Source organism: Vombatus ursinus, unplaced genomic scaffold (assembly GCF_900497805.2).
Source record: "Vombatus ursinus unplaced genomic scaffold, bare-nosed wombat genome assembly UNPS02014814.1, whole genome shotgun sequence".
Classification (NCBI taxonomy): domain Eukaryota; kingdom Metazoa; phylum Chordata; class Mammalia; order Diprotodontia; family Vombatidae; genus Vombatus; species Vombatus ursinus.
In genome coordinates this window covers 1,615,853-1,632,502 of record NW_020954592.1, presented here as the reverse complement: position 1 = coordinate 1,632,502, position 16,650 = coordinate 1,615,853, and the positions used below count along the sequence as shown (strand labels likewise).

Here is a 16,650-nt window from a genome sequence, read left to right as displayed (position 1 = left end):
CCTTATAATATCTTTTCTCTTCTTTATTACTTAGCCAAACCCCATCTGCCCTTCAAGGATCTGTTTAATTCCAATCTTTTTTTTAGCAAGCTTTTCCTATTTTGATAATCATGAAATTATTCTCTCTCTTAAATCCTACAGTATTTATCATCTAAGGTCCCTGAATGGGGGCTATATTATGAAAATCTTATGTGATCATAGGATTTAAATGAGAAGGTACCTAGTGAGCTTTTTGTACCATTTTCTAGTTTTAAAGATAAGGAAACTGAGGTTCAGAAAAACTAAATAACTTAGGCAAAGGACTCACAGGTAATAAAAACCAGAGGTAGGAATCAAACCCACACCCTACATAATGCAGTCTCATTAACTGAAAAAAGAGGAAGGCCTCAAGTAAGCTCCCATATTTGTAGATAATTTATCTGAGTAATTAGTTTACCCCGTGGAACATAGAGTATTTGAGATTTAGGATAGGTAATTTTAATTGGAAACAAAAGGGAAAAGAAAACCATGACAGCAGACATACCTTGTTATCAGGAGTGCATAAAAGAAGACACAGGGTTTGGAACCCTTCCATGTTAATTTTCTGGGTGCCAGAAGGGACAACAGCTAGAGATAAACTGGCCATTGCATAGTTTTGTTTTAGGGGAACATATTCCTGAATAATGATTCCTCAGATTTATGAATGCAGGATCATAGGTCTACAGCTAGACTCATTTTACAGTAGGTCATGAATTTCCCACTATATACAAGGCACTGAGCAACATATGGATAGTTTTAAAGATGAACAATATGTAGTTTTTGCCTTTAAGTAGCTTACATTCTAGTAAATATGAGAATATGGTCTCAAATAATTATAATATAGGGTAGACTTGTAGATGTATAATGATAATAATGAATTTTTAGAAATAAAATAATCATTATGCATCTCCCTTTTATCAGGTTTTTTTTGGGGGGGGGCAGTTGGGGTTAAGTGACTTGCCCAGGGTCACACAGCTAGTAAGTGTCAAGTGTTTGGTCTGAGGCCAGATTTGAACTCCTGATTTCAGGGCCGGTGTTCTATCCACTGTGCCACCTAGCTGCCCCTTTATCGGGTATTTTAAAAGAAAGATGATAAGCTAGTAATTTTAAGATAGACACCAAGGCATATTGGGCTCTGTGAAAGACTGACTAAGGACATATTTGAGGATAGTCACAGGTTTAGAGCCCAATTTATACTATAGAGATCATTAGCTTATCTCTGTGTCCCTCAATTAGTGTAACAAATTTATTATAGAATTTTCCTGTTTATTCTATGATGACTTTTTGCAGGACTCAGCTAGTTTTTTTTTCAATTTTTGTTCAATTTTATTGTGGGCTGGTTGGTCATCTCAAAGCAACAGGGCTAAAGCTGAATTTTTTAAAAAAGAAATAGCATCCATAATTTTAATGAATTTCAAGGAAATTTGGCATTTGAGTAAAAGAAAAAGGGGTGGAGATGCAGAGAGAGCTGCTGTTCACAAATCAGTAATGAAGTGTTTTTATTAAATGATTTTTCCCAGTAACAAACACCACTACTCTCAAAGGGATTCTCCTAAACCTCCCTTTCTCCTTTCACTCTTTCTAGGATGCAGAATGTTCCCCTATTCCAAAGTGACTACTGGCTTTTCACTAAACACACTTTGGTCTTCTTAACCTTGGAACAAATGTAGTCAATCAATGATTCAACAAGCATATTGATAAATATCAAGTTAAACAGGGCAGTAATGGAGAAAATAAGAAAGTCAACAGGTTAAAGCAGGAAGAGTTACAACAAAAGAGGGATTTTTGTCTTAATGATTTTAGGCAACATACAAATAATTTATACTGAAACCTATTACTCATTTTTTTTTCTTACTCATCCTCTGATTTTTAATTCTTATTTAAAATAAGAAAACAACTAGCATTGACTGGGTTATTTAGGACTTGTTTCATAGGTACAGACATAGCTCAAATAATTTTGTTACATCAATATTAACAAAATAACCAATCCCTGCAGTGACATTGTAAAACCTACCTTACTTAAAACACTATTTAATCAATGACCCAGTTACTCTGTTATTCGTTTGAAACTGGTGAAGCAGAAAGAGAACTAGCTTTTTGGTGGGACTATTTGGGTTTAAAACTTGAACCTTTCTGAGACATAGTTTCCTAAACTGTAAAGTGAAGTGGTGGAACTAGATGACCACTAAGGTCTCTTTCAGCTCCAGATCCATGGTCCTAAAAGCTATCCTCTATAATTATGTTTCCCTTATGTTTTTTTTCTCTCCGTGTGTGTGTGTGTATCCATCTATGATTTTAGGAGTATGTATGTATACATGTATGTGTACACATACACACACATATGATTGTCCTCAGAGTTCATTGGGTCTCTAGCTGGCAGTGACCTTAGAAATCATTAATTTTACAATAATGATTTTATGATGATTTTACAAATAACTGCCTTATTTTACAAGTAAGTAAATTGAGTTCCAGCTAATCTAAATGGATTGTCTAAGGTCATATGCAAATAAGTGGTCAGAGACAGGAAAACTGTAAGTATAATGGAAAATAGCCTAACAAAAATCCATACAATATTAATGAAATATTGGGTCTAAGGCTTACGGAATCTATAGAATGTAGGTAAGTGGTATAGTACTTAGAGCACTGGTCCTGGAGACAGGAAGATCTGAGTTCGAATTCAGCCTCAGACACTTACTGGGAAAGTAATTCAACTCTGTTTGCCTTATTTTCTTCCTTTCAAAATAAGTTAGAGGAGGAAGTAGCAAACTGTTACTCCAGTATTTTTGCTGAGAAAACTCCAAACAGGATCAGGAAGAGTCAGACACAACTGAAATGAGTGAACAACAGAAAAAATAATACTTCCTCATCAAAAAGGTAGAAGGGATTTTTTTTCTAGTTCAGCCCCCTCACTTTATTATTATTATTTAGTTAACAAGCACTTACTCTTCTCTCTCTCCCAGCCTCCTTCATTGAGGGGGGGGAGGGGAGAGAAAAGAAAAAAAAAGCAACCTTGTAACAAATATGCATAGTCAAGCAAAGCAAATTCCCACATTGGCCATTTCCAAAAATTGTATGTCTCATTTTGCACCTTGAGTCTGTCAATTCATGGTCAAAAAGTGGGTAGCATGTTTCATTATCAATTCTCTGGAAAGATGCTTGATCATTGCATTGATCTAGAGTTGTTAATTCTTTCAAAGATATTTTTCTTTACAATGTTTTTGTTGTGTAAATTGTTCCTCAAGGATGAACACATTCAAAGAGCACTTGATGAACAGGTCTAAAACCTACTGAAATTTTTGAATAAGCAGACATCACTTCGTTGAGGAATAGTCAAGGCTCACAACCATTGGATTTGTCAAAACTGAGTTGCTCATAATAGCAGTTCTAGTCCTTGCCCCCAGGAATTGCAGAAAGTTCATCTGTAAGGAGCCTGGACCTAGAGATCAATGTAGATTAGGTAAGGGAATGATAGAAATGACAATACTTTCTTAAAGGTTCTAAAAAGTTAACATCTACTAGCTACTCGATAAGAAATACTCAGGTATTTAGAATTATATATGAAAAGCTCACTATCTTTCACTGACTGACAGATGACCAAATCCTAAACTATGAATATAAATATCCTGGAGAAATCAACCAATAAATTATATTGAAACCAGGTCATTATCACAGACTGAATTATTGCTCATAATTTTTTGAACATAATGTTAGTTCATAAATAAATACAATATTTTAAATAGATATCACCAAATATTAGTGATCTCAAATCTACCATGGAATGAAAAGCTTTCAAAACATAGAGTAAGCAGAAGAGATCAAGATCATGTGGGAATAGGATGATGTGAATATTATTACTCTTTTACTTGTAGGAAAAGGGAGGAAATAAGCATTTATACGGCACGTACTATGTGCTAGGCACAGTGTTGAGCAATTTACAAATATCTAATTTGATCTTCTGAACAACTCTGAGGTAGATGCCATTATTATCCTCATTTTTTGGTTGAGGAAACTGAGGCAAATAGAGGTTAAGTGACTTGCCTAAGGTCAGACACCTAGTAAGTATCTGAGGCTGGATTTGAATGCATGTCTTCTTGATTCTAGGCCCAGTGCTCCATCCATTGCACCAACTAGGTTGCCTTATACCGATCGATGAGCCTACAGATCTTACAACCTACTTTCATTCAATTGCAAATAGCAATTAGTTTATCCATTTATGGAATTGCCAGTAGACTATTAGATAAAAAAGAATAGTAGGATAGGGGCTTGTCTCAGAATAATTCCTATCTGAACCCTATTGGAAAAAAAAAAGATGAGCATGGGATAATAATGCCAATAATAACTGACATTTATGTTGTAAAGAGCTTTACACACATCATTTGTTGCTCATGACAACCTAATGAGTAGAAGGTACTGCTTGAGTGCTGTTAAATGTCTTGCTCAGGGTCCTAGAGCTATTTTTCATCTGGAGATGGCATAAAAATCCAGGGTCACTGATACTAAGTCCAATGCTCTCTCCTATGCAGGCTTTGTCTCTTATTCCACATGTCCCACAGCTCTGCATTTGACTGTATGAAAGAAAAAGTATATGAAATATTTAGTAGAAGTCTATTTATGGTCACTGCCTTTTTTTGTGTGGCCATTGATAGCATTGATAACTAGTTTTTCCACATCTCTCCTCTTTATTTTGTGGATTACTTAAGAGTAAAGTATTCTTTTTTCTTTAAGCTTTTGAAGAATTATTTTTCTTTAAAGGAAAATCAAAGGGAATAGAAAGTGACTTACAAAACACGATTGAAGTTGTGAATTGGTACAGTTAGTTGTCAGTTCCATAAACTTATATAATCTCTTTGAAAGTTGGATTGACTAGTGGTCATGTTTGATCTAGTTCAGCCAATAAAATACAGGATATAATCTTTATATAATTACAAAAGTCTCACTGCTTGATCCTACCTGGAGGTTACAAGTATGATTCCAGCAGCAAGCTTCTTTCTCTGCTAACGTATATTGACTCTTTATCTTTTTTGGCCTTGAGCCAGAACAAGAATTTATAACAAAGTAGTATATTTTATTTTTGTTGTCAATTGGCTTAGCCCGGTGAAGGTTATTGTAATCTGACTAAGAACCACCCTGAGGCAGCATGTTGAAATGTAAAAGAGCCTTGTATTTTTCCATTTCCTTCTCTGTTCACAAAGGGCATTACAGATGGGCAAAATAAATGCATGGTGAAATGTCCAAGCACCTGGCTCAAACAGAGCAGCTTAACTGAAGACACCTCAACATCATCACTTCCATTAGGTGATTCTCTTAGACAAGAAATCATGAACTTAATTTGGCAGAGGTAAAATATATAATGACAATTTATTTTAATCATTTTTTCTTTTCTTTTAAAAGCATTTAATATGTCAGAATCAGGGGACTACCCAATCCACCTGCATTTTTGTAGCTTATATTTGTAAATCCAGTGTTATCTGGAATTTTGAAAGAATAGAACTTAAGGGGACCTGGACTTGATAAACTTTTTCAAAAACATTTTGATAATTGTATTCCAATATATTTAGTTTCCTTTGTATTTTATTTTATGTATTTAGAAACATTCTGAGCTTCATTTGATTGTCAAAAGGGTCCATCACCTAAAAAAAGTTTAAAAACCCTTGCCTTAGACTTTGCACGTGTGTTCATATCATGCGTTTCTGAATCTTCCTTTCCAGTTTCAGAGGCTTTGACCGTACAGTCTTTCTTAGTTTTTTTTTTTTTTCCCCTCCTTTCCTCCTGTATGCTCTCTTTGACTGGTTTGGAGTGCTCCCACCAGGCACATAATAAGAGTTCAGCCAATATCTCAGGCTGAATTTGTGATTTACTTGAGTAGAGACACACTCACCTTGTAAGTAATCTCTGTTGGTTACAAGTAGCTGCAGCTTTCTTATGGGCTTTCAGACTTGGTAAGAATCTTTTATATCAAACATGGGAATAATAGTCACCTGGAATATGGCATTAGCCCCTCCTAGCCCATGCTTTTCAGTGCTGGAGTACCATTATTTACCCCCCTTTTGATGAATCTGTGATGGTAGTTTCTATGTAGGTAACCAGAGATTGTTTTCAGACAGATGCCCTCCCCCCGCCATTGACTTTTTTAACAATTAAAAAATATTGTTTCCTAATGACACATTTTATCCTTAGAAACTTCATTACTAGAGGCGTTATCATCTAGGAAAAAGTCACTAAATGGTAACTGAAATAAGATGAAATGTACCTGGAAATAAAATGTGTACCTGGTCATCTTGGAACAGAAGAAACAGAGGAGTGGTGGTGTGGAGCAAGAATCCAGGAATATGGTCCTGGATCCATCATCCGCTAGCTGCATGGACTCAATAAGTCACCTAAAAATAATGTGTTTTTTGTTTTTTAAATCCATAAAATAAGGAAATTGGTTTAGCACAGAAATGTCAAACACTCAACCACCTGCCTTGGCCCACAGCACTCCTATGTGCAGGATGAATCAAATTAAAATTGGAAATATCAGGGCAACTAGGTGGCGCAGTGGATAGAGCACAGGCTCTGGAGTCAGGAAGACCTGAGTTCAAATCCAACCTCAGACACATAACAATCACTAGCTGTGTGACTTGGGCAAGTCACTTAACCCCAATTGCCTCACCAAAAAAGCAAAAAAATTGGAAAATATTTAACAAAGTGGGACAGCTAGGTGGCTCAGTGAATAGAGCACTGGGCATGGAGTCAGGAAGACTCATCTTCCTAAGTTCAAATCAGACCTCAGACACTTACTAGCTGTATGAACCTTGGCAAGTCATGTAAGCCTATTTACCTTGGTTTCTCCATCTGTAAAATGAGCTGGAGAAGGAAGTGGCAAATCACTCTAGTATTTTTACCAAGAAAACCCCAGATGAGATCACAAAGAGTTGGACAAGACTGAAATGATTGAACAACAACACAACAGCATTTAACAAAGTAATTAGGGATACAATAAAACATATATAATGTTAATATATGGTTTTCTAAGTCAACATGCAACTGCAGGAATCCTTATATAAGATTTAGTGGCTTTCTAGTTGAGTTTCTATTTGAGTTTCACAACTCTGTTTTAGAGGATAGCAAAGTTCCAGTTCCAGCGTTCTCTGAATTCTCTGAATTAAGATTAGGGAGTAAAAGGAGGCCCCTAGGAGTTAAAAAATCTGGATGGAATTGACTGGCCGTCAGGGGTTTTTAATCTTTTTTTGTGTTATGGACCTTTTCATTAATCTGCTGAAGTCTATGGTTTCCTTCTTAGAATAGTGTTTAAAATGAATATATCTATATCTATGTATAAATATAAATATATATGTTGAAAGGAAACCAATTATATTGTGAATCAGTAAAAATACAAAGAAAAAACAAAGAAAACTAAGTTAATGGTGCCCCAGGTTAAGAACTTCTGATAAATATTTTCTGGAGGGGTTGGCTTCAGATTCTTGACATTATTCAGAGTGGACAGGAGCTCTGTTGGCCCAGGAATTCCAAGGAATAGCGGTCTGGACAGCTGCAACTGCAGCTTCCCTCACCATCCTTCTTTTCAGAGTAAGGGGTCATCTTGGGGAGAGACTGTACATTATCTCTTCTGACCTCGTTACAGGCAACAGTGCCGTCTAGTTGTTTGAAGAGCATTTCACATACCCCTTCAATTACTCTAAAAAAACCCCTTCTACTTGTTTTTTGAAGGCCCTGCCTTAGGACAGCCTATGATTTGAGGGGCCCTCTGAAATTTATACTTATAGGCTTCCTTGATGCAGAAAATTCCTTTAAGCAGGAACAAATCCTTTCATTCTATTATTTAAGATTAAAGGCTTAAAAATGCAAATGCCTTGTTGAAGTGTAACACTGACTGAAACTCATTCTACTCTAAAGATAATTAATCAATCAGTGATATCAGATCCTCTTTTCCCCTATTTTGATGGGAGTAAAAAAAAGAAGTTGGAATTGGGCCCCTGCAAATAAGAAAGGAGGTTGGCAACTATGGAAGGGGAAGGGAGTGTAAACAGGGAAATTAAGCGTGTGGAAAGAAATGAAGAAAAAAATTGCTTAAACAATTTTGCTGAAAGCTGGCCCTTCAGTTGCATTTACAAATAAAACTGTCCCCACAGGTACTTTTGTTGTGCTTGCTTGATCCTTAACTGTCTAGAATCATTGTCCCTGTTGTATGTTGTATGCCAGTGCTATTTGTCATGATTTATGAGGTCTTTTGGTTTATGTTATATAAGATATCCTCATAAAGGAGTTTCTGTGTTTCTCTCTCTTCTCTCCCCACCAGTTCCATACTTGAGGTGTCACTGTCCATATATAAAACTTGAATTCATAGTATAATTTAATATGCAAAGATTTATTCATGTTGGCCACTATACTTAATATCAATGAAATCCTTGTTGTTGTTCTGTTGTGACTGACTCTTTGTGACCCCGTGGTCCAACTGTCCATTGAGTTTTCTTGGCAAGGATACTGGAGTGGTTTGCCATTCTCCAGTTTTATGAAAGCAGGGGTTAAACGACTTGCCCAAGGTCACATAGTAAATGTCTGGTTTAAACTCTGGTTTTCTGGTCTATATAACTCCAGGCCCAATGCTTTTATCCACCGTGCCACCTACCTACCCCCAATGAAATCCTACCCACAAGAAAATTCATTTTCTGATACTTAGGTGTTCATATAGGGGTGATGGTGGGGAAGATGGGCTGGTTTGCCTCCTTAAGCAAGACATAAAATCATCCATGATGCTATTACAACAACAACAAATCATTTTATCTCTGTCTCAGTTTCTCTACTTATATTCTCTACGCACTTGCCCCGCCTATGCACAGAGTTGTTGTGAGGCTAAACTTAAAAAAAAAATTCTTTAATGGATTTGTGATTTGATTGATGAAGGTACTTCCAAAGGTGCAGATTGCAACTTATGTCATGCCTTCTCATCCTTTCTGACCTTCATCCATTTTCTCCCATAAATCCTCCTTAGAAGACTACTCCAGCTAGAAACTTTTATTTCTCTGTTTTTAATCTCTTTTTTTAAAACATTCCCTCTATACCTGTGTAGTTTTCTAGCTGTTCCTGTTACCTTGTAACATGACTGACTCATCTCCTTTACAATCATACATTTACTAGATATTTTACCCTGTTTCTTATGTAAAACATGCACATGCACCCACACATTACTATCACCAGCCCCCATTCCCCAGCAAATAAATTCTTTGCAATGTGTTACAGCCTACTTGGACCCACTGTTCATCTTTCCATTGCATTTTGAATCTCTGGAATTTTAATTCTTCAGAATCAAATTTTGATTCCTTGGAAACTGTGGTGTTTTGCGATACTAAGTCACGTAACATTATTGGTGTTGAAACACTGTGCTTTTGAACTGGGGACCAGCTTTGGATCATTGAAAGTTCTTTGCAGTGTTCCAAGTACAATACAATATGCTCCCTTCCCCGATTCAATGCATGGTCAATGCATAGTCCATCTGCAATGCTGTCCAGGATATTTGTACTGATGGACTAATTCACTAGGCTGGCCATCCAGTTGCATTTCTTTGTCTGGGCAATAAGCGTTTTTCAGTCATTTGATTTTTCTTATTGTTAGGCTAATCTCTTTCAAGTGCTTATAGATCTCATTAAGTCCTATAGTTATTTCAGGACTTGATGCAATCAGCGTAATGTTCTCTCCAAATAGGAGCATCTGGAGGACCTCATCATCTAGATGAATTCCTTTTTGCATTTGGACTTTGCACAGGACATCCCATGTGAGGCCTTTGGCAAACGTTGGTCTCTTTGTTTTATGCCTGTTTTGATATCACTAATTAGAGAATCATTGAACAGAATTATTTATCGTGTTGCATCTATCCCAGAATTTTGTGTGATGTGACCCTAAAATGTACCTGAGAGACATGCAGTTGGAGGAGAGCCATAAAATGCTTTAAAATAAATCAACAAACAATAAACAGAGTAGAATCTTGTATTCTCTAAGGCTTTCAGTAAATTATATAACTATGAAGATGTGTTCTTTCATAAGAAATTGTCTGTGAAAGCCAGGATATTCTCAATTTTCATACAGAATATACTCAATATGTGTGTAGATTATTGTCATAAAAATGTAGTAGAAATATGAAATTAAACATATGAACCAGCAGTGTTGATGTAATGCCTTCTTAGATCCTTTTTTTAGTGGTATTACTGTGTGTATGTGTTTTCTACATCATAATCATGTGGTATTTTTTATACTTTGTTGCATTTTGACATTGATTCCCAAGCAGTTTCAAAATTGTGCCCATCCAGCACTGTTTTCTTCTGTGTATACTTTGTCCCTTCCACTAAAGTACTACTCTAATGACTCATTGAGGCCTGCAGATATTCCTGCCTTCTTTCTTAAATTAAATTCAGAATGCCTGGCACATAATAAGCCCTTAATAAATGTTTGCTGACTGACTGCATATTGACGCCTTTGCCAAGAGGTGGTTGCAATCTTTATTCTTAGACATTTCCAACTTTGGTTGATCAAAATTCTTGTCTTTAGATTTTCATTTTTACAGTGTTATTGTATAAATTGTTCTCTTGTTTCATCTCGTTTCACTCTATATCAGTTCATACGAATCTTCCCCAGTATCTTGTGGAACAATAATGTTGCATTACATTCATATACCAGTTTCTGGTCAACCATTCTCCAAATGATGGTACCACATAACCCTGTGTTTTCAAAGCTTATGCCAGTGTACCATCAGCAGATCCTACCTAAATTGGGAAAGCTTCAAATGTGAATCTGGTAAGTCTATTTTCATAATACCAACTTAGCTAGTTGAGAAACTCATCACCAGAGATTTGGGAAAGTTGCTGAATTCCCCTGAAGACCTTCCCAGCAAAGTATCACCCATAGCAACTTTCCGTGATCATATCACCAAATCATAGAATGTTGAATTATTGAAATAGAAGCACTTGGTCCAATGTGATAGTTTTTCCTATCAATCTTTTTGGGTTTCATTTCTATTTTCTTCTACTGGCCATTGGGTCCTAAGAGTCCAATGTGATAGTTTCAATATTATCAACAATGAGAATAGATTGCTATAGAAATGGAATGAAATTGCAAGCATTTTCACCCTAGATGTTGTCCTATTTCCAGTTTGATCTGTAAATGTTCTTCACATGATTTTGCTTAATTGGGTCCCATGGCAAGTTTGTAAAGACTTTTTTCCTTTCCTTTTGGTGTTTTTTTTTTTTTTTTGGTCTTTCTTCCAAAATTTCTCTGTACCATTTTGTAGATGAGTTTGTACTTTAGCTTTAGTCCTAGTCAAAGGGCTGCAGTTGAGGACATAGAGGGCCACATGTGGCCTTAAGGCTGGAAGTTCCCCACCCCTGAACTATACACATAGATAATTCAGGAATGACTCTGTTAGACAAACCCTCCAGTTTAGTCACTAATTACATTCTTGCTTGTTAGCCATTTTCCCTTCTTTCATTGTCTGCAATTATATACTCTTCCCTTCCTTCAGCATCCAGTTCATATAATATACTCGAGTCTCCCCCAACTATATTAGCTTCTGGAGATCACTCTCTCATTTGAACATTCAGAACAACTGTAGACTTTTGGAAATTTTCTTGTGTAGTTCTGGACTAAATGGAGGAACTTACTGGTGTTTCCTCCCCTCCTCCCTTTTTAGATCATCTGGAGCCCTTTTGTTATTTTTTAAAATATAATTTTATTTCTTGGACAAAATGACTGATATAGAAGTGTTTTCATGATTGTGCATATATAACCTATATCAGATTGCTTACCATCTCAGGGACAGAGAGAGAGAGAGAGAGAGAGAGAGAGAGAGAGGGATAGAATTTGGAACTTAAAACTTTAAAAAACCCAAATGTTAAAAATTGTTTTAACATGTTTTGGGAAAAATAAAATATTATAAAAAAATAATAAAAAGTGATAAAGTTCCTCTTGGCATTCTTTTTCTTTCTCTTTCCCTTTCCCTTTCAGGGGACCATCCCATATAACAAAGATTTTTTTTAAAGAAAAAAAAGAATAAGAAGAGAAAAGAAAATCAGTAAAATCAATAAATACATTGAAAAAAATCTGAAAATATATGTAATGTTCTACACTCCTGAAACTCCCACTTTTGGAAAAAAATTGGGGAAGGCATCTTCTCATGTCTCTTCTTTGGGGCAATGATTATTCTTCTATGCAATTTCTCAGCAGCCACTTTTTATTAGTTTGTGGTTGTTCTTCCCATTTACATTGTTGTAGTTATTGTGTGTATTGTGTTCTTGGCTTGCATCACCTCCTGCCTCTATTATTGTAATAGCCTCATAATTGTTTCTTCCTGATTCATATTTCTCCCCATTGTAAGTCTGAGTGTGTTACCACTCCAGTCATTCAATTTTCCCCTATTTATTCTATAAACAAATTTAAACTTTTCTGTAATTTAAACCTTCAAACCTGGTGCCTTCTTATCATCTTAACCTCTATTCCCTTCTGCGTATTACTTCTTATTTGTACTTTAGCCATACTGGCCTATAGATTATTCCTTACGCTTACTGCATCTCTTTGGTGCATTTTCAATGCTTTCTGCCAAACCATCTCATCACTACATCTTAGAAGCCCTGCTCCTTCTGTTCAAATGGTACTCTCTGCAGGAGGCTTTTTCTGGTCCTCCACTAGTGCCTTCCCTTCCAAGGTGATATAATTTCTACTTTGTGTGTGTCTTGTATATGCCTATTTATGTACCTGCTGTCTTTACCTTTAGAATGTAAGGTCCTTTAGGACAGGCAGTGTTTTCTCTTTTTTTCTTTTTATCACCAGTTCTTAGCCCAATAACTGGCACATAGTAAGCGATTAAGAAATGCTTATTGATTGATTACAATGGTGGTTTTGATTTTGGGAATGCAGAATTCTTAGGAGGAGTTTTGTGGGGGAGTAGTGGTAGTGATACAAAGAAAGAGAAAGAAAAGTGTCATTGAGATACTGAAAAATACATAGGAGGGAGCAGAAGGAAGTTAAGAAGTAGGCAGAGACCAGCAGGGTAGTTTTGGTATTTTAAGAGTAAATTTAATATATACTTAAAACCATCTCAACTCATACACAGAAGAAATCTTTGTTTCATTGCCAATACCTCTTTCCTGTTCTTCCTTATACATTGAAATGATCATTTTTTTTGATGTTTAAATCATGAAAAAAAGGAAAATGTAAAAAAAAATATGAAATTTTATATGAAGTTATAACTTGTGGTAAAAATAGCCTTGTTAGAGGATTGCATTGCAATTTTGGCTTAAGTTGAGACAATATAGTTTTCCTCCCTCTTCAACAATTGCCAAGTGTTTATGGGGGTTGTGGTAGGGGAGTTTATTGTCTTTACAGGAACATAGCTTCCATTTTTTTTTTTGTGAAGAAAAAGAGAGATTAGACCTGAGATTTCATTAGTATAGGGAACTTCTTTTTTGCAGGTTAATAATGTAGGTCTTAGCAAGTCACTTGCTCTCTCAATGATCTAAGCAACTCTCTAAGAGTCATATAAGTCATGTATGACAAGAGGTGGGATTTGAATCCAAGTCTTCCAAGCCTATCTCTCTGTGCTATGCTCCTTCTCTTACAAAAGAAGTCAATAATAAAATAGGATTTGCTTTACATTTAACTTTGCTAAAAGCCATCTTTTATAAAACCCAGCTCAATAAAGCAAGGAAAACTTTAGTATGATGACAATTTTACCTTACTTTTATAAAGTTGTTTTGGACTCATTAACAAGTGATTTAGGGTAATATATCAACATTTATAAAACATTTTTAATGGGTAAACATGTATTTTAATTCTTTTTCAGAACAATGGTTCCCTGGTATGGTGCCAGACTCATAAACAGTGTTCTAAGGTATGTGCTTTAATACTATATAGCTCTTTTTGTAGTTCCCCTTTTTTCTTTATTATCTGGTGTCACATATCAATTACCTTAAATAATATCTTTCCCTATAATTGATTTTAATCAATTTTTTTTCCTAGTATGTTTTTGTATTTTGAATTTCACTTGATAAAATGTAAGTATTTTCAGGCAAATTAATTGATACTTTAATACTGTGGTATGTTTTCCATTTTAGAGAATTCTTTGATATACTTTGCAACTCAACATGGGTCATTTTATTTAGGTTGCATGTGTAATTCTAGTAGTAGCTGCCCCTGGGGGCCTAGCCAGTTCCAGCTGGGCAATGCTTCTATTTCCTCCACCACCTCCTCCTCTTCTTCCTCTACCTTCTCTTCCTCTATCCATGTGGGGAGTCACACCCAAAAGAACATAAATTTTAATCACTTATACTTTGCAAAGTATCTTGGGGTTTGGGGGCTAGTTTTTATTTTCTTCTCTATTTATTCTATCACACCTTTTTTTCCCCCAAAAGACTGGGACAATGAACTATTTTGTCTCATGGAGTTTTCATTTATGATTTTTTGAAATATAGCTCTGAAAAACCAGGCTTTGATAAAAGCCCATTGTGATTCAAATGGAGGTACTAGACTATGTCTTTAAACCCAGATTTCTCTGTCTTTCACTGATTGGCTTGTAATGGGCCCTAGCCCAGACCTCAATTGCTCATTATTTGCATATTGATGGCTTAGAGTAGTGTAAATAGCCATTGTTTCTGTTCTGGCCAGAAAGTCTAAGGGTCTTCCCCACCCAGATTGATTCTTTATGGAAGACAAACTAAGCCAACTTCTGCCTCAATTCTTATTTAGTTTTGCATTCCTGAATGAGCAGTGCCTCAGACAAACTGAGATTTGGGAAAGACCTTAGCTTAAAAAGGCCAACATCTCCCACTGCATCTCTAGTCTTCTTGACCTTTGTCCTGCCACTGGACTGAGATGACCCTGGAGGAGAGAGTGAGGCTATTGACTTTGCACTGCTCTGCCTCACTTAAATCCAATTCACTTGCAAGTCAAGACATCATCCACCTGATGTCATCTCTCCTTTGGAGAATGAAGGACAAACAATAACAATGCAGACCAAATTTGTTGAGTATCAATTGTTTGCTAAGCTCAGTTCAAGAGAAGAAAGTAAGTACTGCTCTTTTAGGAACTTTTTAGAATCAAAAATGATGTTGAGATACCAGTAACTTCAATATGCAACATTACATGCTAAAGGAGTAGCAAACAGTGCTGCATGAGGCCTGAGGAGGAAGGTTGTTACTTGACCAGAGGGTTCAAGAAAGGCTTTATGTAGGAAGTGATATTTGTTTATTAACTTTTTTTTAAGGCAGTTGGGGTTAAGTGCCTTGCCCAGGGTCACACAGCTAGTAAGTGTTAAGTGTTTGGTCTGAGGCTGGATTTGAACTCAGGTCCTCCTGACTTCAGGTCAGTGCTCTATCCACTGTGATACCTAGCTGCCCCAGGAAGTGGTATTTGGATCAGGCTTTAAATGATGGGCAGAGGGAGGACAGATTTGAGAGCTATTGTAGAAGTGGAATTAACAGCACTTGGTAACTGAAAGGTAAAGGTGAGGGTATGAGTAAAGTATTACTCCAAAGTTTATAAACATGTGAAACAAGGTGAATAGTGGTATTGAAGACAGAAATCATGAATTCAGAAGGAAGGATACATATAGAAGGAAAGATAAGAAGCGTGATTTTAGATTTGCTGAGTTTGAGATACTTCTGGGATACCCAGGCAGATATGCATTTGGAGATGCAGGTCTGGAGTTGAGAGGAGAAATCAGGCCTGGAGAAAGATATTTAGAAGATATTTATATAGAGATACTAGGTTAAACTGTGGGAGTGAATGAGATTGTCAGGGTAGAGAGCGTAGCACAGGATTTGAGAATAGACTTTTAGGAACATTCATATAAAGACGTTAGGGATGGGATAAGAAGTCAGTGAAGACAGAAGAGTAGATAGAGAATTAGGAGAAGAATCAGGAAAGTATGTTATATTTATAGCTAAGGGAGATAGTAATTGAAGTAATTGGTCAGAAGTGTCAAAAGCTGCAGAGAGATTAAGAGCGAGGAAACTAAAGAAAGCCTTTTGTATATGGCAGTTGGGAGGTGTTGGTGATTTTCAAGAGAGAAGTTTCAGTAAACTGGAGATATAAAGAAAAATTCCATTTTCCATCCCTGTGTCTTTAAACAGGCTATATCCCCTGTGAGTGGAAGACTCTCTTGTCTCACCCCCTTCTCAAAGAGTTTGTGGCTTCCCTACAAAGGATAGCTTAAATGCCACATCCTAAAGGGGAAACCAATCTTTATCTTCTCAGACGCTAGTGTTCTCTCTTCCTCTTGCTACTTTTTGTTTGTTCTGGACATTTTCTATCTACTTATCTGTGTAAGTGTTGCTTTTTTCCCCAATGAAATGAAAGCTACTTGAAGGCAGGGATTATTTTTGTTTTTGTATCTTCATTGCCCATTTTTACTTACCTCTCTCACGGAGTGGTTTTTTTTTTTAAAGATGCTTTGTGAACAATAATCACTGTTATTATTATTGAGGGCAGGATAGAAGTAGGAGTATAGTTTCAGGTGGTAGTAAGATTAAGGGAAATATTTTTCAGGATAGCAAAATTCTCATAGGAACATACTTAAATGGAGAGAGAGAGAGAGAGAGAGAGAGAGAGAGAGAGAGAGAGAGAGAGAGAGAGAGAGAGAGAGAGAGA

The 16,650-nt window shown here is 36.2% G+C and overlaps 1 protein-coding gene across 1 annotated transcript in view; it reads left to right on the top strand.

Moving 5' to 3' along the window:
• The window catches only part of ANOS1 (anosmin 1), a 229,863-nt gene that overhangs the window by 35,968 nt on the left and 177,245 nt on the right, over positions 1-16,650 (top strand). The window contains exon 2 of the mRNA XM_027835293.1: positions 13,847-13,894. Within this exon, the coding sequence (XP_027691094.1) occupies positions 13,847-13,894 (48 nt within the window). The remainder of the gene's footprint in view (positions 1-13,846; positions 13,895-16,650) is intronic.